The following is a 25,577-nucleotide window of genomic DNA, read 5'->3' on the forward strand; positions in this document are numbered from 1 at the left end:
GGAACTAGTAATCACAAGCACCTGAAACCTGAAACTACAGTAGAGTTTAGCATGCCAGCTGATGCTTCTCCTCTGATCTCCTAAAAAAGCTGTTGAGGACAAAAATGGGCAAATAATAAAACAAGAAAAAGCATTTCCTTTCTTTTAGAATTGATATAACTAGAGATCTAATACCTTGTCTATGGCAAAGTATCCTACCTATACTTGCTCTGAATGTGGATTGAAGTTCCAATCTTAATGATACCCTTTCATTTGGATTACTGCAATGTGTTATATAGAGAGCTGCTATTAGAATCGGGATGTTTGAATACAAAAACAAGAATTTAAACTGGGTTTTTGTACTGGCATGTATTATATAGATATCACCTTCCTTGGCTCTTAATTGCTTCCAGGCTCAGGCCAATATATTGCCTTCATTCATCAGATCAAAATATTCACGTGTACCTACCTACTGATATGTACCTATTTTCTCCATAACACGAACCATTTCTGAGAGATTCTGGAAGTAATGTAATGGTCATAGGACTCTTACCCTTGCACTTGCACCTAGAGAATTTAGGTTGTACAGTAAATAATATAAAGATAAACAGACCCAAGAAACTATGTCCCTCCAGACATCTAAGTGGCCTCAGCCCTGTTAGCCTTTAAAAGGCTCTGAAGACCAGGCGTTCTTCCAAGTATTTGAGCTAGGAAGTTAAGCAACCTGTGCTGGTAATGCCACTTTTATGATTTGGGTTTATTGTTTTAATTTTGGGTGTCATGTAGAATGGTGAAATGTTGTTTTAATTTTGTATGCCACCCAGTTACTCTTGTGAGATGAGTATCCATAGAAGCCATGTATATACATAACTACTCAAACAGGTAGCACAAAGATTATACTATGGCTAGTACAGAATCTTGTAAGAATGGAAGCAGGTTGGTTCTTGGTTTGAAGTGCTTCATTGAGACCAGAAGTGTCTTGGCTTTCTCTTCTCAGTAAAAGTTTTCATAGAAACATGTTTTAGAGAGAGCCAAATACCATATACTCCACTGGTAATCAATAACCTCATTATATTTTTTCTTCTGCTAAAATTAGGAACTCTTTCATCTAATTTATATGTAAAAGTTCTTTAAAACAATGGGATGGATTTTTCCCCTCAGTAAAATTTCAAAGTGGGAAATATATTGAATGAACTTGAAGCAATATCCAACATATTTAAGAAGCATGGACTCAAATAGAAAAGAAGGTAACTAATATATTTAAACTCTTAAATTCTTCTTTATTCTTACATAATATTGCATTTAGCAAATTTAAAAAAACATTCAAAATATAAGGCATAGAGGTTAAAAAACAATGATGCTTAAGGAATCTGTGATGGAAAATGCTAGAAAAAATGCTTTGACATATGGAAACAAAATGCTCTGCGTGTAGAAGCCAATTGATTCCTGAGCAAAAGCTCATTTGAAGAAGTTGCTAACACGAATTCTATAAATTCTGCCCAACATCCAATTTGAGATAAATGTTATTAGAGCTATGCTGTAGCCCTTGTTATTGAGAGGAGAAACAATAAGCCTAAATTGCAAATTATGATTGAAGATAGTGATAGAAATTTATATTGCTGTATCAGTTGTCCAAACCTTGGGAGATTGAATAGACAAATAACAATGAACCATACATTGGCGATCCAATTTCTGTTGCAGTTCTAACAGTTAAACGAAGACCTGTAATCTAGAGATAGGACTCTTGTGTATCCTTATTGGACAATCTCCCCCCAACCCTTCCAAGGCCTCTTTAGTAGGAATGGGATGAGGGAGCTAATTAACAAGAGAAACAAGTCATCACATTAATCAGGAGCACTGATCCTAGTAAGAGAAGGAACCCAGTTTTGCAGGTAGGATTCATTTACACCAGCACCAAACTTCTTTGTCTACTGAAAATGATTACAAAAACAAGTCATTGACGTGTGAAGATTATGCATGTTATAATTGAAAAGAACATCCTTCCCCAATAAATTAAAAGTATATTGATTGGTATATAAAATGTTAACATCTCCAATGGCACACCAGAAAACAACCAAACTGTTGCAAATAGTACCTTTAAAAGGGTCAACAAGAAACATACAAAATAGTAGAAGTTATGGGCTAAATGTTATGGTAAAGAAAGAAACATACAAAAAGATAAAGACATGAGTGTTGGAGAGCACAGTAGATATAGAATCAAAGACAGAATCAAAGATAGGCAATTATGTCATTCCTCAAATGTAAAATTTGGAATTGAAGCAAAAACATTTCATGATGAATAAGATTAAAGTGTGATACTGTATCTGTGAAAAAGGGTAGTATGTGTTACATATTTTTACTCCAACCTATCCCAAGTAATTTTGAATCTGCTTATAGTCTTCATTTTAAGTGAGAGAAAACTGTCACAGTTCATACTTAAAAAACTCTTTCTCCAGGTAGTTTCTGATCATTGTGGTAACTCCCCAAACAATCAGAAGAATTGAAGCAGATTAAGTGCCTTGTGTTTATTAATTTGACCGGACTCCTAGATTTCAAAGATGCCATCAATACCTTTTTCTACAGGCTTTGAAGATGGAAATGTTGTGAGCATCTTTCTCTTGTAATTTGCAGATTAATGGCTACCAGGTTTTTACAAACATAGGGCTATGTTTGTACTGTACTGATATATGTTTTAGGATATTTTGGAAGATATTTTACATTAGCGGGTGGATGGATATTATATAAAAGCTGTGCCCACAAATCCCATTTGCTAGTATTGGCTGAAGTGGAAATTAATTTTAGGATGTTTTCAATTAACTGAGTTCCCAATTGGGATACAGGATTTAGATTAGAATGATAACCATCTCTGTACATCTTGATGTGTTGATTTTTTTTTGAAGTCAGAAGCTTTCTGGAATGTTGCACATATTTAGGGTGTTGTAACCATGTATGTAACCATATTGGGCATTTTGTGAAAAATGACTAAATTGGGAGATTGAAACATTAATAAAATGGTTGCCATGGTAGTCATGGCTTTCCTTTCCTATCCTGCCGTGTCCTGCCCTGCTTCTAGATGCTCCTGTTAAACCCTTTAAACTCTCTTTTTTCTGGTTAGTTAGGCATATTTCTAAAGCAAATCTACTATGACCCATATTTGTATTTTTGAAAAATAATAAGTAATAACGGTGTTACAACTTCATTAAATGTATTTATTTAAATTTCTAAAAATAATTCTGTCAATGAAAAATCGTATTATTGAATATATATGTGTGTGTGTGTGTGTGTGTGTGTGTTGTATTTGTGCTGATAAATAAATAAAGGGAGACTATATATATAAAGAGGTGGTTTATTTTATGATCCCCACAGGAACCAGGCCTAACTAACCATTGTACAGTATAATAAAAGATGTAGATTTTCAAAAGTATAATTCATGCAGACTTTCTCATTCATTGATTTGCTGGTTCACCGACAAATGCGTGCACGACAAAAGCATGCCAACAAAACTGCAGCTAGAAAAGAATGACGTCAAAATCACGCCCACAACAGCGCACCGACAACAGTGCGCCGACAGAAGCACGCCTTCAACAAACAACATGAAAACAACGTAATAACCCTAACCCTAACCCTAACTCTAACCCTAAACCTAAATCTAAACCTAACCCTGAACCTAACCCTAACCCTAACCCTAACCCTAACCTTTACCTTAACCCTAATCGCGCTTTTGTGGGCGCAGTTTTGTCGGCGCACTGTTGTGGGCGCGATTTCAATGTCGCTCTTTTTTTCGCCGCGGTTTTGTGGGCGCGGTTTTGTCGTGCGCGCATTTGTCGGGTCACGTGATTTGCTTTCTAATTCATTGTAAAAATGATACTGTAAGTTTGTTTTAAGCAGAACAGACCAAATGGACAGAAATACTAGGACAGTAGCGAAGTAAAAAGCATTTAACATTTGACCTCGGGTAAATCTGGATTAAATCCTTTATAACCAGACAATGAAATATATTTAGATCAGGTTCAGCACATTAAACTATTTGTTTAGCTGTGGTTTATTAGATAATTTAAAATAGATTAGGTCAACACATTGTCTTATAGCTTCCAAATGTCTATGGAGATTCTCAGTCATCCAGGTCATGGTTGTCCCAAAGGTGCTTTTTTCAAGGGGAAACTGGACTTTCTGGTTTTTCTTTGAAGATGTTTCACTTCTCATCTAAGAAGCTTTGTTAATAAGACTGGATGGTGGAATTAGGGTACCCCTCCAAGAAGCGAAACATCTTCAGAGAAGAACCAGAAAGTCCAGTTGCCTCTTGGAAAAAAGCATCTATAGCTTACAAACCACATTGGTTAAATTCACACAATGCCAAGCCACAAATAATACATTAACCTATTCCCAGACAGCAAATTGACTTGTTTGAATGATAAACTAAGAGGATCTAAAGTATACTGGAAGATTTAGAAAGATTCTCGTAAGAAGGTGATGGAACAGCAAGAAACTATTTTAGAACAGCCAAATTAGGCCAAAATACACATGTCAGTCTTTGAGATAAGAGATGCTGAAAAGTTTTCAATCCTTACAGTTTCAGAATTTTGATTTGATTTTCACTAATGAGAGCTTAATCCTAATTTTAAGAGAAATGCCTTTAGTGAACAATTACTGTAAAAGGTTTTCTTTTTTATCTAATCCAGTATACTTCCGATTAACACAACTAAAATTCTCATCATTCCCAATAAATTGGAGGGGAGTCTGATTGGGAGAAAATAGTCATTTCCAGTTTTATAAGGTTTGTTATGCAGCACAGTATTTAGATTTGTTTTATATACCAATCTTTCTTGTAAAACTTTTGCACAAATGTCTAATAACATTTGTGCAATAGTTTTTGTCTTCTAAATGGATAGAAAAAATGTATTTTTAAATATATTAAACCAGTAGACTTGCCAGTCTATATCTTAGCAGGAAGTTTTGGAAGGTGAAAAACATGAGAAAGGGATTTTAGGTGCATATTTAGACATCTAGGAGTAAATAATCTCAGAAAGGAATTAAGACTAAATTTAAAGTATTTGAAAATCTAATGCACAGCTGCAGGGATATTAGGTATTTTAAAAGGTCAAAATGAAGGGGTGGGGAGCTCACAACTGACATCCTGTTTTTTGGGTGCAACACACCATAAAAAAGGTGTATGGTTTTTATTGTGTGGTTGCCATCTTGTTTATTTTTCCACCTCCTTTGTGGATATCATAGCATCTCTATAGATATATTGTACACACAGACATACTATTGCAGAACAATCCTGTAATGTGTAGATTATACAAAAAGGTATCAGAGGTTCAAAACAGGACTGTGTGTTCTACAAAAGGGACAACTTCACATCTTGAACAAATTGCAAATCACTCTGCTCCCATTTCTATATATAGAGAGAGAAAGTCTAATAAATCAGGTTAATTGACTGAAGTTTTTTATTCCCACAGGAGAAACTGAAAGTGTGCCAGTGATTAACCCTGCAACACAAATTGCCCAGGTAAAAAAATAATGAATAAAATGCGTTAAAGAATCCCAGTTATATAAAGAATTAGTCAGACTTCCGAAATCAAAGTGTAATTCAAACTAAATTTTAAAAATCAGTATAAAACAAATTAATCATAATTATTAGTAATTATACTAATAAGATATATTTTTATATTTAAAACATCATCCCTTCTCATTCTGTTTTATGGAGCTTATCAAGACTATAACTTAACTTTTCACGACATGTGTATATTTCCCTGCCCGTTTCCTATAATACCCTGTGTAGGGTATTATAGGAATTGCACATACGCAAAGCTACCCCATTGGATATCTACCAGACCAAGATAGTCGACAAAGTACAGAAATCTTAAAAAAGATTAATGTTTAAAATCCACTATTTTCAACTGAATTTAAGGCTATTCACTTGAGATTTCTGAAATAGAGGCAGTAAAAGAGAATAGTAGAATCAGGAGAGCCTAAATGCTTGTGAAGATACACAAGCTACAGCATTCTGCAGAGAATGTCTACCCACCCTCTTCTTGAATACATTTGATAAATAGGACACAAAACCTAGATGATGGCGATAATGCATGTGGCCTCAGAATAATCTTGAGCGCAAAGCTTCACATTACAAGTTTGTTGTTGCAGTATTTTGTGCAGGGTGGTTTGATACTAAGTTTCTCTGGCACATTTTTCATGGGCTTGTAATGAAAAAGAAACAGAGGGATGGATGAAGAAACAAGTAGAATGAACAGGGAAAGAATGTTTATTGTAATTCTTGTTTTTGGGATAAATCACAGTAGGCTTGGCCTGGGAAAATGATGGATGACATGTAATACCCATGTACCTGTACTTATTATTGGACTTCCCCATTAATTATGCGGTCCTGAAGGAAGTTCAGCAAAAATTAGTGAAGTAGAGTATATGTTGATTATTCCTTGCACTGAGAATGGTTCCAAATGCTTTTCAAGAAAGTTGTAAGAAATAAGGGAGAATTTTTCTTTAGGAGGGTGCATTTTAGCTGAATTTATGTGGCAGAAAGAAAAGGGTGGTGGTTTTTTTTTTAGGATTTGGAATCCCATTGCAGAAAAAGAAATTGCTTTTAAATAAGATGTAATTAAAATTGTCATTTTTTCTCAAAATTTCAGGATTCCGAATTTTAAAAAATACAGTAAAACCAATAACCACAACCTTTAGCTTATTCACCTATTTGTCTTTTAAACTACTATCTAAGGGCCAAAGTCAAACCACTTTAAAACCAAATCAACTTTCCTCCCAAAAGAAGGGGATGAGGGAAACCTGGTAACTGTACTGTAGTAGTATTGAAATATTAGTGGCTTGTGATGAATGGCAAGATTCAGTGTATGAAGTAGACTAGAGAATTGCTTTTTCATATAGGGGCTCAGTAGATTTCAATTGTTTCATTCTGCTCATGCTTGGTCAATTCTTTTAGCTTCCTGATTGGATGACGGAAGACACCTGGGGTGTGTGGCAGGTTACACCCATTGTTTTCTACACTAACACAGAGAGTTCTGGATTCTAGATAGAGGATTGTACTATAGGATGAATGCAGAGGTGGGTTCCTGCCGGTTCTAACCGGTTGTAGTTCCCTTGGGCATGAAACAGCTGAGTGACCTTAAGTCACTTTCTCTCAGCCCTGGGAAGGAAGCTACTTCTGAAAAACCTGCCAAGAATACTGCATGTTCAGACAGTCTCCAAGGATTGGGCATGATTGAATGGAAGATTTAAAAAGGAACATGATAATCTATTACCTGCTTAGACTTTCACACCATTTTTGTCACATGATTAGCAATCCACTGTGCATGGCTGATGAGCTGCTATGCTGCCTGGTTTCGTATGAAACTGGCCAGTGTAGTCTAGTAGTTAAGATGATGGACTAGCAATGGGAAGATCCCAGTTCAAGTCTGCTCTTGGCCACAGAAGTTCACTTGTTGGCTTTTTGCCAGTCATGCATTTTTAGCCTAACCTACTTTGCAGGGTTGCTATGGGGAAAATATTGGAAGAAGGATTACTATGTATATTGCCTTAAGTTCCTGAAGAACTTAAGAATAGAATAGGGAGCATACCAGGGGTTGTGACTTTAAATATATACCTTTCTCCCTGGCTCAGCTGATAAGGAGAAGAACTCTGTGGCTTAATGGTTAACACATCTGCCTAAGATGCAATACAGCACAGGTTCTAATCCCAGTAAGGGTATAGCTAGCTGATGAGAGCTAAATAGCTTGAAATAGATCTATACTAGTCTCCCTTTATTTATTTATCAGCACAAATACAACACACACACACACACACACACACACACACACACACACACACACACTTTTCCTGAAATGTAAGCATGGCTAAGGGAAGATAACTTTTTCCTGTGATTTGCTAGGAGCTTAACTTTGTTGGCTACAACTGAGGCACCATCACTGAATTGCAGGTGGTGGCAACGAGAGTACAAGGATTGTGTTTAGAGGCAGATCTGGAAATTTCTCCATTTTGATCAGACTTTGCAAACCTTCCTCTCCAGAGTGTAAACTATTTCTAATATACTTAAATGACTAGTCATTGTACCAAAGTTAAACACTGAAACATATTCTGCTGGAGGAATTATAGATCAAGACAAGATTGGCTAGGGGGGACCTCCTACCCCAACAGGGGGAAAGGAAAAGCCAAGATGTTTTAGTAATTAATTGACAAGAAAAACTGGTATGATATTAAATATAGAGATTACTTGGATATCAGTAAGATTAGTACCATTTGTAAGAAATGTCTAATTCTGTGGGAGAGGGCATGCTGTAGATATTGGATTCACTTCCTGATAAATCAGATAGAAAGGTTGGATAGCAGATAATGGATAAGATCTTTCTCTGGCTCCCTCTTATGGCCGATTGAGGAAAACAGCAACCAATCACATTTTACAGTATGATTTAAAGAAACAGGTACAACATTGTTACATGATTTATATATTGTCAACCCAACCGTTAGATTATATTCCTAACAATAATTATAGACTTGATCAATGGTATCAATCAACAATCCTTGGATTATAGCTCGCCACCCTCATTTCAACAACCTAACTACTCCTGTTATTAAATTGAACATTAATTGTTATTTTTAGGTAGGAAACATACAAATCCTAATGAAAGACCCAGATAATATTTTTAAAAGAAAGAGCAAAATAAAAGCCATACCACCTTAGCACTTTTTATGGTAGCCTTCACCATCCCCAAATATTATATCAAGCCTCTATTATTTATACATATCTGGATTAGGGAGGAATGTCATAATAAAGAGAAGACTGTATGGGTTAAATAATAGAATGCATCTTGTTTTCCAACTCACTGAGAATTCATGTGGGTTTTGACTCATCAGTTGCAGGCTCTGGCTTCTGAACTTAAAAGTAGCTTCACTGAAGCAATGCAGGAACTTTCAAGAATTCAACATGGAGAGTATGCTCTTGAGGAGAAAGTTCAAAGCTGCCGGTGTGCAATGGAGGAAAAAGTGGCTGAGATGAAAAATTGTTTAAATGATTTCAAGGTAGGCATTCAAGTATTCTGGGGCACTAGTTTTAGAAGGTCAAAAACAGATGGCTTGCTACATGAAAAGCTATAAGTACAAAATGACTACTTACTGACAAGGAGATGGCCTGGTATGTGTTGAACAGGCTCATTCACAGGATTATTAACAATTAGTGTAGCAAACAATGCTCTAACTTAACTTTCTGCTTAATTAATACCAGTATCCTATGCTACCCCTAGGTAAATTAGCCTCTCTCAGCCTTCTTCAATTTGGCACGTAACATTTGAAAAAGGAGTGGACAGATTTATTGCAAAGTGGGCTATGTTTTCCTTCTCTTTCTTTCTCCTTGGATGCACAATTCTGAATTTTCTTTGTTATCCCTGACTCAGGCAGTCTCTTCCTTTGTTTTTTTGTGTTTTTATAAAGAGTTTTTATTAACTCAATTATTTGCAGCTAAGAAAATGTTTCAATATACAACTTAATAATATTTGGGTAATTCAAGTTTCCAATGATTGCATAATACTTGCTGCTGCTGACAGAAACTAAATTTTTCCTGCCCTTTTCATATATATATATACAGTATATGAACCTGCCAACCATTCAGTTTCCATTTGAAATTCTGCCATCTTCTATCTCACGTTGACTTCGCCTTCCTTTCACAAATGGGACAAATGCAAAGCAAAGCAAACTAAATAATGGGGACACCCCTATTTTTAAAATCCTGTTAGGATATGCTGGAATAGATGATGTTACCATTTATACCACAAGTAGATGGACTATGCAACCCAGACTATTATTAAAAATCAATAGTACAGCTTTTCAGCACAATGCCAAAATGGGAACGAGGGAAGGATGTTGTATAGGTGTTTCTATTGTAGTAAATAGATCTACTACTGAAATGATGTACATTTATAAATACTTCTTTCTGATTTGGTGTAAATAATGACAAATCTGGGTTGCTTTTCCTGTAAGAAAGAGTTGAAATGCAAAGCTGCAAATGTTTTCATGTCACCCGTCAAAAGTTACCATTTTTAAATAGGAGGAGCTTAATGATGCCAAATCTATGATTGAGGAAATTAGCGCCAAACAAGAAGAGATGCAGCAAAAAATCGAGCAGTTGCAACAAGAGAAACGGAAGGAATCTCGCAAGCTCAAAGTGAAGTAAGTGACCAATATTTTTCAAAGCCCTTTATAATTTCAGAACAGCTTTGGGTTTACAGCTCTTCTTTTCTCTTATCTAATGTATTTGCTGGAATATAAGAAAAAGTAATGTAATATTTACTTATTTTCTAAAAAGTCTGATTCCAATATACTAGATAAGAGAAAAGAAGGGAGGGTCCATCTATCTGGCTGAAAACATCAAGTGTAGTTTAATTGGGTGGGTCAGTGGTGGGATTCAATTTTTTTTGCTACCGGTTCTGTGGGTGTGGCTTGGTGGGTGTGTCATGGCTTTGTGGGCGTGGCAGGGGAAGGATACTGTAAAATCTCCATTCCCTCCCCACTCCAGAGGAAGGATACTGCAAAATACACATTTCCTCCTGCTCAGCTGGGACTCGGGAGGCAGAAAATAGATGGGGGTGGGGCCAGTCAAAGGTGGTATTTACCGGTTCTCCAACCTACCCAAAATTTCCTCTACCAGTTCTCCAGAACTGGTCAGAGCCTGCTGAATACCACCTCTAGGGTGGGTACCATATTGGTGAAGCTATATTATTAATTTAGCACATTTATTCAGCTATGGGCGAGAGGGCTGGCAGTATGTTCAAGAGAGCAGCTGAGGGATCAGTGTGGCTCCAGGTCCCCTATTAGATGCTGGGCTGAGATTGAAGAAAGCAGCACAATACCAAGTTAGCCATAATCAATGGATTTAATTTGCTGATGTCATATGAGCTATTACTATTAATGCACTGTAATATACAGGGAACCCAAAATGTGTTTATTGATACAGTGCCATTGATGTGAGCCCCAAAACAGCCATTGTATCTTCCCAGAGATATCTCTTGGCGGTTTTGCTTTTTAATATATTTTTTTCCTCAGAAGGATTCAAAAAGAGGAGCATGGTTCCCAGACTGTGCCCACTCCTCTGCAAGGAAGCCCCTTTCGAGCCCTGAAACTTCCAGAACCAGTTTTAATTAATGAAGATTTTGTCAAGCTTTTGCACAATGCAACATATGAGAAAGGTAGTGGTTTTATTGGCTTTTATATCCTGTTCTATTATGTGTACCGGAGAGCGACTTACAGTATGCAAAAGGGCCTTCCTCCCTTATTTCTGTTTTCCTGTTCCCGAGCCATTGCTTACCTGGAGGAACTTTACACTGGGCGTGGTAATCCTGAGACAGCAAATTGCCCAGTATTTTTGTTTATTATTGGAGCTTAACCTTTGGGAAGACAAAGGGCCATTTTAATGCTTTGGTATGTGTAATAAAGAGAAATATTTTATATCCCCGCTGCTTCAAAAAGATGCCCATCTGTCTCTTCTCTTCCATATATGAGCAGTGTATAGTATGAAGTATGGATTATTGCAATAAAGGAGACTATTTGTGGGTAAGAGTTGAATGTTTGCTTAGGATGCACGTTTCTATATCCATCTGCAAATGACTGTGTTCATGGTGTACAATTCTTTTCAGACACATTTGCTTCTCTGTGGGAACTCTTTTTCCCTAGCAACTTTGGCTAATATTTGCTGGAGGACAGGCTGTTGTCAAACTGATACAGCTGCCCCAGGAACATGTTTTAGTATGGTACAATGTGTACTTTCCAACACAAGGACCATTTAATTCAGACTACAGAGGTTCCCTTGCATGTACGGGGAGCTGGCGGGGGAGGGGGGAAACAAACAATGAAAAATATAGCCTTTTCTGACAGAGACTTTTTGCTGGGTAAATATAACAAAAGCAAAAGGCTAGATAGTTAGACTATCGAGGGAGGAGGAAAGAATGAATACTAAGAAATGTACAACTGAGAAATTATTGCTTTGACTTTGGAGAGTGGATATAGAAGAGGAATTATAACAACAGGAAATCTGATAGGAAACAAAAATAAAGAGAGCAAAATTAACAAAGGACTCATCAAAAGAAGAAGAATGTAGTTTGTAGTCCTATATTTGTGAAGACCTGTGATGAACCAAGATTCACAAAATGGGGTACTGTTGTTAAAAAAGTAATCAATGTGTAAAAAGTGTGTCAAAATATTAAAAAAGAAAACAGCAATATCTCTTAGCAATAACAATTAGACTTATACACCACTTCACAGTGCTTTCCAACCCTCTCTAAGCAGTTTACAGAGTTAGTATATGGCCCCCAACCATCTGGGTCCTCATTTTACCGACCTGGGAGGACAGAAGGCTGAGTCAATCTTGAGCCAGTGAGAATGTTGAACTGCTGGCAATCGGCAGTCAGCGAATTTGCCTGCAATGCTACATTACACTGCGCCACGACAACTCTCTTTACTAAAAAGGAAAAACCAACCTTTTAAGTAAAAACTGAGAAATTTAAGTACAGTTTAAAGTTCTCTTGCAGGAAATCACTCAATATTTCCAGAATATTAGTTACCATCTATGCATAATAGTATTACTATTCCCAGAACAGAAGGTGTTTGGTTATTGATGCTTTGAAAAAGTCCTGTATTATTGGATAACAGGACAGTCATGACTTTGTCCCTTATCTCTTTCTTAATTATCTTTCTAATTATCTTCCCAAGCAGATTTATACAATATTAATCTTTACATTAAACAATATCTGAATTGCCCAGGATGGCAGTAATGCAGCCATGTATCATTCCTTAAAATGAAGGACCATATAAGTGAGTTTAAGGGTATCAATAACAGCTTGGATACAATCGTATGCCATACAAGTCTTTTTATGAAGGAGGGGCCATTCATTCAGAGTTTGTCAACCTTAGCAACTTTACAATGTGTAGACTTCAACTGCAAGAATTCTCCAATCAGCACTGAAGTTGAGAAAAATTGTACTAGATACATATAAGTATTAATTAATTAATTAATTCTTAATTTTCCACATTATTTCCAAATTGGTCTTTTCACACAAGCAGTCAGTAATGATAAGTGTCGAGACTGAAATTCACAGAAACAAATTCTAGAAACCAAAAGTTTGGAAAGATTTTTCTCAATTTAAATCTAAGCCTTTGTAAAAAGTTTGTTTTATTGAGTTTTCCTTGCATGTAACCTAATCTCCTGTTTTTACTCAGTCTCTGATTGCATGCCTAGAAGACTAGGAGAAAGCAATATGAGAGGTGAGTGGAACTGCATTTTTTTATAGATAATGTTCTCTGATAAGTATTTTCAAGAAAGGTGTAAAACACCAACACCATTGATGAATAGTGTTGTAGTGGAAAGACCCCTTGCAGGGTAGGGCTGAAGAATTTGTTCAGTATCTTCAGGATAAAATCACTCAGACCCAGACAGGCTTGGACTCTGACTGGGTAGATTTGGGCGAGTCGACGGGGATGAATCTTGTGGACACCATCTGGGATGAGTTTGAACCTGTGACCCCTGAGGGCATGGACAGGATTATGGGGAGACTCAGTGCTGCCACTTGTGTGCTGGACCCGTGTCCCTCTTGATTAGTCTCGGCTTTCCAGGAGGTGACACGAGGCTGGCTCCAGGTGATTACCAATGCTTCGTTGAGAGAGGGGTTCTTTCCCACCACCTTGAAGGAGGCGGTGGTGAGGCCCCTCCTTAAGAAGCCTTCTCTGGACCCAGCTTCTTTAGCCAACTATTGTCCGGTCTCCAACCTTCGCTTTGTAGCGAAGGTTGTTGAGAATGCGGTAGCATGTCAGCTTCCCCAGTACCTGGAGGAAGCTGTCTACCTGGATCCGTTTCAGTCAGGTTTCAGGCCTGGATACAGCACGGAGACGACATTGGTCGTGTTGGTCGATGATCTCTGGTGGGCCCGGGACAGAGGCTGTTCCTCTGTCCTGGTCCTATTAGACCTCTCAGCGGCTTTTGATATCATCGACCATGGTATCCTACTGCGACGACTCAGAGGGTTGGGAGTGGGGGGCACCATTTTACAGTGGTTTTCCTCCTACCTGTTGGATCGGTCGCAGTTTGTGTTGACTGGAGGGCAGGGATCTACCCGAGGCGCTTCACTTGTGGGGTGCCCCAAGGGTCGGTTCTCTCACCCCTCCTGTTCAACATATATATGAAACCACTGGGTGAGATCATCCGTGGTTTTGGGATATGGTATCATCAATATGCTGATGATACCCAACCTTTCATCTCTACCCCAAACCACCCAAACGATGCCCTCGATGTTATGTTCCAATGCCTGGAGGCTGTGCTGATCTGGATGGGGAGGAACAGGCTCAAGCTCAATCCCTCCAAGATTGAGTGGCTGTCGTTTCCGTCATCCTGATTTGTGCATCTTGTTCCATCTTTGAAATTTATCTACAGTAATATGTTTTTCTCCATCTCATGGTCTAAAACTTGGGACCATTCATTGATTTTAATGCAAAAATATTCAGGACTAAGGGAGTCATATTATGGTATTGCCTTAAACATCACATAGTTAAATTTTGAAATAATTGCTTTCAGATATGGTGATGGTCACCGGTTTAAATATTTTTAAAAGAGAATTGGACAAATGTATGGAAAAGACGTTAACACTATGGTTGAGTCTGTCCATGTGTTGTGAAATTAGGGAGTTTTCATTGTATCTTCTGACTACTAGTCAGTGTTCATTGATGTACTTTGCTAGTTTCCTGTCTGTCCTACATGGTGGCTGTTATAGTCTTTACATTGTATTTTGTTATTGACTCTTTTCCCTCCTTCTTGAGCTACTGGATCTTTTGATTTACTAAAGATGTTTTGGAGGGCTTGAATCGGTTGGTGTGCTATAGTGACGCCTTCTGGTTGTAATAGTCTGTTGGTTGTTTCTGAGATATTTTGATGTATGGTAGTGTTATCCTTTCCATGGCTTGTATTGGTTGTGCTGTACTGCTTTGAATATTCAGGCACTTTTTGATAAAGTTGTGTGGTTATCCATTTTTTAGATAATATTGTATAGACAGTCTGTTCACTTTTTCTGGCCTTCTGGATTGTTGTAGTAGTGCATTTGTGCTTCTCTAAATTCAGGTTTCTTTTAATCTGCATGCAGATGTAGCTTTATATGTAGATACTAGCATTGAAATAATCCTGATAAGGTACAGGAGTTGTTCAAAGACAAAATAGGAAAGTCTGTGTGAAAATCATAAACTGAAGCTTGACTGTAAGTTATAACTGTTCTACACAAACTCATTTGAGAACTTTTGCAAAAAAATAATGAAAATGGCACAACTTTCACAGGGCCTAAAACACCTGTTCAACTTTCTCTTTTCCTGGAGAAATTTAGATAGATTGAGAGATGCGAAATATGTAAATATTTAAAGTTCTTGCATCCCAAAGGTTGACATGGCTTCAAGGGTTTGACCAGTAGCTTTTAGTCTAGTTTAACAGGCCAAATGGCCACTAAAACTATTCCCACTAATACTATGTTCTAATTTTAGGTGTAACCAGTACAAATCTGGACAGAGAAGAGAACGTCACAGTTTCCTCTTCAGGCGATGCTTCATCAAAGGGCCAGGCAGCAATATGGAAACAGGCCAAAGACAGTAAGGAGAGGAATGATGAATATATTTCAAAGAACCTCAGTGATCGGCAGAAGGATCTGGCTCCAAGTAGATATAGCTCAGTAGAGAATTTGATGTGGGACTCCTCTGTTGCAGGTGAGAAAAATAGAAATGGCCAGGAGACTGAAGAATTCTCTCTGGTGTCAATTGTGTGTATGATTTACAGTTCAGTTTCAGTTATAGATACAAAGATACATACTTCTCTGTATGGAATTGACTCGGAATTATGAGCCAAGGTGGCGCAGTGGTTAAATGCAGCACTGCAGGCTACTGCTAGATCAGCAGGTCAGCGGTTCAAATCTCACCGGCTCAGGGTTGACTCAGCCTTCCATCCTTCCGAGGTGGGTAAAATGAGGACCCAGATTGTTGGGGGCAATATGCTGACTCTCTGTAAACCGCTTAGAGAGGCCTGAAAGGCCTATGAAGCGGTATATAAGTCTACTGCTAAGTCTACTGCTATTGACTCATTTGGCACGTTCTTGCTAACCAAATCAATGAAGGGTTCCCTCCTGCCACCGCCAAGAAGTTATAGAGGGCAAAGGGCTTTCAGAACATTTTTGTTTCTGTTGTGGTCCCTACATTATGGAACAATCTCCTCCTCCATTATGGAACAATCTCCTCAGCATTCACCCTAATGAAAATTCATACAGCTGAGAATTTGGGGAGAAATCAATGTATGCCATAGCATGACTATATTATTATATCCTTCTCTTTTTTAATGTGTTATTTTATTGTTATAAATAACTGGAAGTCCATGCAGACTATTATATTATATAAGAGATAGAAGCAAGAAGCAAACAAATATGTACTTTTTATTTGAATTGCAGGTCTGTGTAGGCAGTAGTTTCTTCCCTCCTTATTAAAAATACAGGTATTCCTCAACTTATCACTGCAATTGTGCCCAAAATTTGTGTTGCTAAGTGAGACATTTGTTAAGTGAGTTCTGCCCTATTTTATGACCTTTATTACCACAATTGTTAAGTGAGGCACTGCAATTGTTAAGTTAGTAACTCTTATTTAGATTGTTAAGTGAATCTGACTTCCACATTGCCTTCCTTGTTAGAAGGTCACAGAAGGTGATTCAAATGACACTAAGACACTGCAACTGTCATAAACTCATGCCAGTTGCCAAGCATCTGAATTTTGATCACATGACCATGAGGATGCTGCAGTGATAGTAAGTGTGAAAAATGGTCATCCATCACTTTTTTCAGTGCCGTTGTAACTTTGGATGGTCACTAAATGAACTGTTGTAAGTTGAGGACAACCTGTAATGCAGACCACAGTATTCTGAAAGAAGTTGCAATGGCAGCTAGTTAACTCTTCGATTTTACTGTTTGCTAATATTCTCTTATATTGAGGGTTTGTTTAAAAAAGGAATGACATGATAATGTGTCTTAATCTAGCAAACCAAAATTATCTTTGTTCTGTCACAGCTAAAAGGCAAAATATTGCTTTGGATTTACTAGAGTCTGAAAGAAAGTATGTTGTCAGCCTCTCTCTTATTCTGAAAGTTAAATCCACATTGCAAGGAACAGAAGTGAAAAGAAATACAAAGGAAAGGTACAGTATTCCTTGTACTTTCTTATATACTATGATTTTCTTTGGGTACCAGAATCACATTTTCTTTTAAAACATCAGTATTTCATTCTCTCTAGACTTCCCTTCATTGGCCATCTGTCACCTGCCTGTGGGGACCCATCTTATTGCTAATATTATTATAGAGATGGGTCCAAATGGCTTTTCAGAGTTCTCCGCTACATTTATGAGCAGTAGAATTGGGTGGATGATTTCTCAGTATTTCTTCACAGAAAGGATAAATTACCAACTGTTTTTTGTGGACAGAATTTCCCTTTGTGGCAACAGCAATCCCACAATTTAAAAAGAAATTCCATGAAGAAAAGCTTTCCCACAAGGCCCTATTTAATGCTGCTGTTTCCCACTTTTGTTTAATGAAAACTCAGAACATCTCTAGGTTCTGGATCCTACCACATATCTGAAACTGCTGTACAGAATCTTTAGTTGTACCACTATGAAATGAGTGTTGGACTCTTCTTATCCTGATACAGTTTAGCCAAAAATACAATCTGATGACTTCATCAAACATTCCAACTGTAATACAGTCAGATGACACCTAAAGGATCAAATCACATGGTACAGTTAAATTCATCTGGCTTTCCCACTGACTTTGCTTGTCAGAAGGTTGCAAAAGGCGATCACATGATCCAGGGACACTGCAACCGTTGTTAATATGAGTCAGTTGCCAAGTATCTGAATTTTGATCACATGACAATAGGAATGTTCAATTGTTGTATGTGTGAAAAACAGTCCTAAGTCACTTTTTTCAGAGCTATTGTAACTTTAAACTGTCACTAAGTGAACTGTTGTAAGTTGAGGACTATCTGTACACCTCTTACAGCTTTCCTACTGGATATTATTTTAGCTGTTATTCTGTATTTTTACTAGTATCTCTGTGAAAAAAAATTTCCCCCGTTTTCTGATTGCAGTTTCTTCCCCAATTCTTTGCGATACTTGGTCCAGCAACATGTAGAGTTACTTCATGCCTTGCAGGAAAGAGTGTTAAGTTGGCCTCAACAAGGAATCCTAGGAGACATATTTCTCAGATTGACCAATGATGAGGTATTTTTTGAAGGAAAATAAATAATAGTTGTTCAAGGAATTATTGTACTATGAATGACTCAAATCAATGTGTTTGCATGTATGTGTATAGATACTTTTTTGGAATCTCTTATTAAAATACACTTGGGTTGGGTTCCGGCAGGCACTACTGCCTCGCTCGTGGCAGAAGCGAAAAACAAGATGGCAGCATCTATGGCGCCTCCCGGAGAACTGGTTCGTGGGCATGGCAGGTCTGGGTCTCTGCCAGTTCCAGCGACCCAGGCCAAAAACCACTACCGGTTTGGCCAAACCAGTCCAAACTGGTAGGAACCCATCACTGCATGAGAGAGAGGGGGGAGAGAGGGAGGGAGATATTTGAATACTAATTACCTTAATGTGTGGTAGGATATAATATGTGACATTGCTTCCTGTACCTAAAATCCAAAGAAACAGAATCCTATTCTTGACCTGTATTTGTAGATTTAAGGATAATAGGAAATTGGTATCAGGCACATGCTTAAGAATTCTGAGGAACCTTTATAATTTCTCTTCTCAGAACAGTTTTTTGGATTATTATATTGCTTACTTGAGGGACTTGCCAGAATATATCTCTTTGATCCATTTGGTGATTTTGAAAAAGGTGAGTTTTGGTTTGTTGAATAATTTGTTTCCTGCAATTGTATTATTTGAAGAGAAAACACTGTAATTGTTTCTGATCCAGACCCCTTTAAGCGTGAATGATATGGAATTTTTGCATGAATTGCAAGAAAGAGCAGTGCTAGAGACACATAGGAACATATGGACATGTTTCTGCTATTGAAAGAGATCCCACCAAGAGGATGAGCAACATATGTCCATCAGATTTTTGCTGGTTTGGGAAAAATAACTTAAATTTGTTAATGATCTCATTCCTATTCCAATGATCATACAGTGGGCTTTGGGTGGATCTCTGTCATCACAAGGGTTATAAACTTTGCATTGTTTTTTTTTGGGGGGGGGGGGTTCTACAATACTATATTCATATGTTTTGTTTTTCTATTTCCACATTCACAGTTATAGATTAAAGCTTCACAGACATTCAGAACAGTTAGCCTTATCTGAATGAAAATACAGAATCACATATGTAATGTCCAATCTCTAATAAAATCCTTAGCGTTTCATTTTCAATTAATTTACAATGTATGAATTGTTTTTGAAGATTGATCCACATAGGAGTACATTGTGGTAGTCCTATCTCCAACTTTAACAGTGTTTTTAAGCATAGAGATTTAGAAATAAGTAAACAGTGATAGATTTACTAATTGTTACAGATACTAAATCCACATGTTTTCATGCATCAATTTAATGACTATTGTTTATAAAAATATGCACCTATTTCTGCATTTAACAGAACTCATCTCTAATTTATAACTGATTTAAATTTGTTTTACTTTCCCGCATCAACAGATTGAGGAAGAAACCAAGTCTGATCTCTACCTATTTTTCTTCCATATTGTCCAACGCATTCCAGAATATCTTCTTCATTTGCAAGTAAGTTCTAATAACTTTAATTGACCTTTCTTTAATTAAAATGTGAGAAAGCTTTAGCCCTTCCAGATGCAGTTGTATTATAGATCCTATCAGGGACAGTAGCTAGAAACAAGTTCCCCATCCCTGTGTTAATGGTTATACATTAGGAAATATCTCAATTCTTCATAGATAATGTGGGTTTTAGAAATACAGGAAGCTACAATATGTTGTGTCGCCTTGCTACAGTGTTTTGGAGGAGGGTCTGTTTTACCATACAACTCTCCATAGACCTTTCAGAAGACTGTAGAAGGCTGCCTTATATTGAATCAGAACATCAATTCATCTAGCTTGGAACTGTTTGAAGGCTGCCACCCAACCCCATTCTTGTTGTTCCTAGCATCACAAGGCTTCAGACAATAGCATCAAACTTCAGTAGCAAAACTGCTATTTTTTTGATAATAAAGTTCTTGTGGGCTTTTTGTAAAAACAAAAGAACAAACTATATATATTTTGTTCCCTCAACCATACCATAGCAAAACAGTAGGTCAAATAATCTTTATTTGGCCCACAACTCTATCACTGGACAATCAGTGTCCATTTCTCCTATAACTTCCAGATATTGAAAGAACGGAAATTGTGACTTCCAGCCAGCATTGATGTACATTATAGCAACTGGCATTACATGCCCAAGGTTTCATTCAAGATATTTTCCCAGGCTATGAAGAGACTCTATAAGAGCTCAAAACTGAAAACCTTTTAAATTCAAAGCAAGTACTTTACCAGTACTTTACTCAGGGAGAAAAAGGGTTTTTTGACCTGGTAATCAATTTAAGGTGAATGTTATGATTTATCTCAAATGAACTGAGAATATGTTGAAATTTAATTCTGATTTCCTCCTTTTGTACTAGAACATCCTGAAGTATACTGAGCAAGAGCACCCAGATTATTATCTTCTTCTTGTCTGTGTTCAGCGCCTGCGAGTATTCATTTCTCATTACAGTCTTCTCTTCCAGTGCAATGAAGATCTGCTAATACAGAAACGAAAGAAACTGAGAAAGTGAGTTTGATGCCGAAGTGTAGCCTTTTTGTGCATTTTTATGAAGCTTTCTTTCCAAGAGCAAAAGATGTTTATATAGCATCTCTCTTCTCCTTTGAGCTTCTCAACTGATCTGAGAGAGAGTTTAATTGAATGACTGGACCAGGATCACAGAGTGAATTTTAACCTGATTTTCCTAGCTCCTAGTTGATTGCTACACTGCAGAATCTGAGAGTAGCAATACTGCGCTTTGTTGGCTGTTCCCAATAGCAATAGCAGTAGCAGTTAGACTTATATACCGCTTCATAGGGCTTTCAGCCCTCTCTAAGCGGTTTAGAGAGTCGGCATATCGCCCCCACAGTCTGGGTCCTCATTTTACCCACCTCGGAAGGATGGAAGGCTGAGTCAACCCTGAGCAGGTGAGATTTGAACAGCTGAACTGCTGAACTAGCAGTCAGCTGAAGTGGCCTGCAGTATTGCACTCTATCCACTGCGCCACCTCGGCTTCTTAATAGAATGCATGAAGTAGTGGGGGAAGCATTAGCACTATTGTGGGTAATCACAGTTCCCTTTAAAAAGGCATAAAAACATTCCATAACCTGATTATGTAAAGAACAACCTGGCTGTCTTTGTTATTCTCAATCTCTTGCAAGTGCTCTTGTTCCCACTATATAAGCAGTGGATGCCTGTTGTGGCCCTCCAGTTGCAAGCGGAGCTGGTGGCAGACTCAGACAGTGAGGAGGTTGGGGAGGAACTTGGGCCAATGCTGGAGTCTGGGGAAGGATCTGATGAATGCTTTGCGTTGGATGCAGAGATAGAGGCAGGGCCGTCCAACATTTCCCAGCCACCGGAGAGGCAGCTGCCTTTGGAGGCTGATGAGTGAGGAGGAAGAACAGCTGGGGGCTGTTCCAGATGCATGCATACAGAGAGCAGTTAGAAGAGGTGAGCAATGGAGGGCAAGGAGTCGACTCGGGAAGCAACGCATACATGGACACTGAATGGCCCCTTCCTGGCTGGGGAATAAATAGAAGGAAAAGGGAGTTGTTGTCGTAGGAGACAACAGTTCATATTTCTGAAGATTTTGTTCATTGTGTTTTGTGCCACAAAGACTGTTTGCCAGAACTTAACTTGCAACCTTTCGGCTGGGAGCTCATGGCCTTGCAATTATTGCAAGAAACTGATAAGGTCTGTACTGTAGTTAACTCCTTGAAGGACTATTGCCTGGACTTTTCAGTGGGTGAATGCAATTAATTCACAAGAGGTAAATAAAGAGGGGCTTTTTTGTGACAAGGAGTCTATTTTTTGCTTTTGCTAAGACTGGATCAGAACAAGGCCCAGGATAATGGAACTAATGAAGACACAGCTCTTCTTTTTTTTTAAAAAAAGAATTTTTTATTTTTGGTTAAACAGACAAACACAACACAAAAAAAATAAAATAAAATAATCTTTCGTTACATATTGTAGAAGTGTGTCGATTGGTTACAAATAACTTTCGTGAATCTCTTCCAGTTATTACTTATCATATCACATTATATATTTTAAATAAAAAATATTTATATATCTTACTATCAACATCCCACAATTCTCATTTGACTATAATTGTTGTAACGTCCTTTTGCATAAAATAATCCAAAATTGAAAAACACAACCACATAATGACATTTCATTAATTATTTCTAACATCATCCAATAACATTACACCTTTATAACATGTTCTAAGCAATAGCAGTAGTAGACTTATATACTGCTTCATAGGGCTTTCAGCCCTCTCTAAGCGGTTTACAGAGAGTCAGCATATTGCCCCCAACAATCTGGGTCCTCATTTTACCCACCTCGGAAGGATGGAAGGCTGAGTCAACCCTGAGCCGGTGAGATTTGAACCGCTGAACTGCTGATCTAGCAGTAGCCTGCAGTGCTGCATTAAGAATTAATTATGATTGATAACAAAATTTCTAATCCTCTTTTCCAAGTCGCTACTATTTGTATCCCAATACCTTTTATTGAGCCAGGACATATATATATTGTTAAGTATACCCCTTGTCATTTCATCGTTATTATTATAATTGTTATTTATTAATAGAAAATCATTCGCTAATTATATCAGGTTTCCTCTCATCAAACCAACACATGTGTGTACCTTGTTATCATTATCAATTATTTATTTAACATATCACTCTAAAGATTACTAAATTACTAATCACTAATATTGTAGAAGTGTGTCGATTGGTTACAAATAACTTTCATGCATCTCTTCCACAGTCATTGCTTATAATTCAAATCACATTATGTATTTTAAATCAAAAATCTTTATATATCTTACTATTAACATACCATGCTTCTCATTTGACTATGGTTGTTTTAACATACTTTTACATGAAATAATCCAAAATTAAAAAACACAAGGACATAGTAGCATTTCATTAATTATTTCTAATATCATCTAATAACATTATCCCTTTATCGCATATTCTAAATAAAAATTAATTATGTTTGATAACAAGGTTTCTGATTCTCCTTTCCAAATCACTGTTTACAATTTATATCCCAATTCCTTTTATTAAACCAGTACATATATATATATATTGTTCACTATATCCCTTGTCATTTCATTGTTATTGTTATAGATATTATTTATTAACAAAAATTCATTTGCTATTTATATAAAATTTCCTCTCATCAAACCAACACATGTATGTACTTTATTATCCTTATCAATTATTTATTTAACATAGCACTCTAGAAATTACTAAATTACTAATAACTAATTACTAAAATTAACTAATTTTTTATTATCAACTTTCATATATCAACCTGTATCCTGTAATAATACAATCTTATTTCTTTTGTCATTTATGGAATTGATCTTCTATTTATTTCCTTAATAATTTTTTTGTGGACTTCTCTCCACAGCTTGTTGCTTGTAGCATCACTTAAGTAATCTCGATGCCCTCCATCTGCTATTTTAATCCGGTTATCTTTGGTTGTCAATCATGTTCTGAGAAGTTCTCTCTCCTTAAATCCATCGTTTTTCCTCCTTTTTTTTCTTCCATGCCTTGAAATCCGGGGTATAGTTCCTGTCGATCTAATTCCCTTTTCCATACTTCCCTTTTTCCACTTTCAACCACGTTCACTTCACTGGTAAAATAATCAGTTGTCTTGTCTTTATAATCATTTTCCCCTTCAATTTTTGGGACTCTGACTCCATCATTTTTTTGCTATTATAAACTCTATTTTTTCCATCTTCTTCTCAATTCTCTCTGTTATTTCTAATAATTCCAGCCAAGATGTTTTGCAAAGTTATTGTTTCTTTTGAATATTGTGCCATTTTGACAAGCTAGTAGATACTGCCACTCTGGCTTTCAAGGCTTCTTATATTAAATTAGCTTAAACACAAGTTCATTTATAATCTTCAAAAAAGAAGGTTCTGTTTCTTTTTCTCTCCCACTGCCAGTAAGACTCTCAAAGTGCACCGGTAAAAACAATTTGTGCCCTTGCTTCTTATCACTTTCTATAAACAAGTTGCCAAGCCTCGAGATACAAAGTCAGTGAGATCAAAAGGAAAAGGGACAGTGCATTGTTTCAAAAACTCAAGCCTCCAGCCTCCAAGTGGCAGTATTGCTTCCCACTCTCTAATGTTATTTCAAACTTAAAAGAAACAGTTCTCAAATAGAATTAATAGCAAGTAATAAAAGTTCTTGTTGAAATAAAGAAGATTTTAATTAATAGGTTAAAAATAAAAATAAAGAAATAGAAGAAGAAAAACTGATCCGTTCTCTTTAAAAAAAAAAGTTGCAAGCACTTCAATCCACAAAGTAAAATTAAACACACTATCCAAAGCAATCCAATATAGGTTAATCTCGCCGCTTATTTTCTTCTGCTTTTGGATTTAATGTAACTTTAAAAAAAAATTGGGGGGGCAGTCTTTTCCAAAACAATAAAGTTTCCAGATGGACACACTTTCTCTTTACGCTTCCCTTCTGTTCCGGAGCCGTTCCAACTTCATCAGCCTGGGGCTAGCCTTTTTGTCGCCAGCTTGAAGAACTTCTCTTTAGGAGCCATGGTGGCACAGTAGTTAGAATGTAATATTGCAGGTTAACTTTGCTCACAGGCTGGAGTTTGAGCCTGAGCAGCTCAAAGTTGCCTCATCCTTCCATCCTTCCGAGGCTGGTAAAATGAGGATCCAGATTGTTGGGGGCAATATATTCACATTTGTAAACCATTTAGAATGCTATAAAGGACTGTGAAGCAGTGTATAATTCTACTTGCTATTGCTATTTCTCCATGATGGCAACTGACTTGCGGAATTCCTTCCTCTTCAATGCCAGTGTGATCTTTTAAGTTTCTTTATTACATTGCCTTTGTTTTATTCCTTTGGAATCTTTGAAAAAAGAATAATACTATAAATTATTTGGAATTATTTATAATATGTACAGAAATATATAAAGGAATAATAGAAATTTGATATTGTTCTATTTTAAGAAAATCCTGGTGCATGTTCTGCATGGATAATGAAAATTAAAAAGTGCCACTACTATTCCTTACACCTGGGATTATTTCTGCAACCAAAATTGTTAAAAAAAAACATAAATGAAAAATCAGGTGGATCTGCTCCCTACATTGCAAGAACTGGATCCTTTTTTAGTTTTTTTTCACATGTTAACATTTCACTTGGAGATTCATCATATTGTTTCAGTTATAATTTAATGACATTTCTTGAAAAAGCAGGGTCAGTTCTTGAACTTCCAAAAGAGCTTGTTAGATATCAGACCAAGTTTAATTTCTGTTT

General features: G+C 37.0%; 1 protein-coding gene across 1 annotated transcript in view; it reads left to right on the forward strand.

Moving 5' to 3' along the window:
• Nucleotides 1-1,094: 1,094 nt before the first annotated feature.
• ARHGEF33 (Rho guanine nucleotide exchange factor 33) overlaps nucleotides 1,095-25,577 on the forward strand; it is a 29,168-nt gene continuing 4,685 nt past the window's right edge. Inside the window, exons 1-12 of the mRNA XM_087719107.1 lie at nucleotides 1,095-1,226; nucleotides 5,439-5,488; nucleotides 8,857-9,021; nucleotides 10,043-10,164; nucleotides 11,038-11,180; nucleotides 13,207-13,251; nucleotides 15,505-15,723; nucleotides 17,064-17,190; nucleotides 18,135-18,267; nucleotides 18,803-18,886; nucleotides 19,693-19,776; nucleotides 20,664-20,812. Coding sequence (XP_087575233.1) covers nucleotides 1,169-1,226; nucleotides 5,439-5,488; nucleotides 8,857-9,021; nucleotides 10,043-10,164; nucleotides 11,038-11,180; nucleotides 13,207-13,251; nucleotides 15,505-15,723; nucleotides 17,064-17,190; nucleotides 18,135-18,267; nucleotides 18,803-18,886; nucleotides 19,693-19,776; nucleotides 20,664-20,812 — 1,379 coding nt within the window. The 5' untranslated portion in view covers nucleotides 1,095-1,168. The remainder of the gene's footprint in view (nucleotides 1,227-5,438; nucleotides 5,489-8,856; nucleotides 9,022-10,042; nucleotides 10,165-11,037; nucleotides 11,181-13,206; nucleotides 13,252-15,504; nucleotides 15,724-17,063; nucleotides 17,191-18,134; nucleotides 18,268-18,802; nucleotides 18,887-19,692; nucleotides 19,777-20,663; nucleotides 20,813-25,577) is intronic.

The sequence above is a fragment of the Thamnophis sirtalis genome, unplaced genomic scaffold (assembly GCF_051295495.1).
Source record: "Thamnophis sirtalis isolate CommonGarterSnake01/CBP01778 unplaced genomic scaffold, rThaSir2_p1.2 scaffold_6, whole genome shotgun sequence".
Taxonomy (NCBI): domain Eukaryota; kingdom Metazoa; phylum Chordata; class Lepidosauria; order Squamata; family Natricidae; genus Thamnophis; species Thamnophis sirtalis.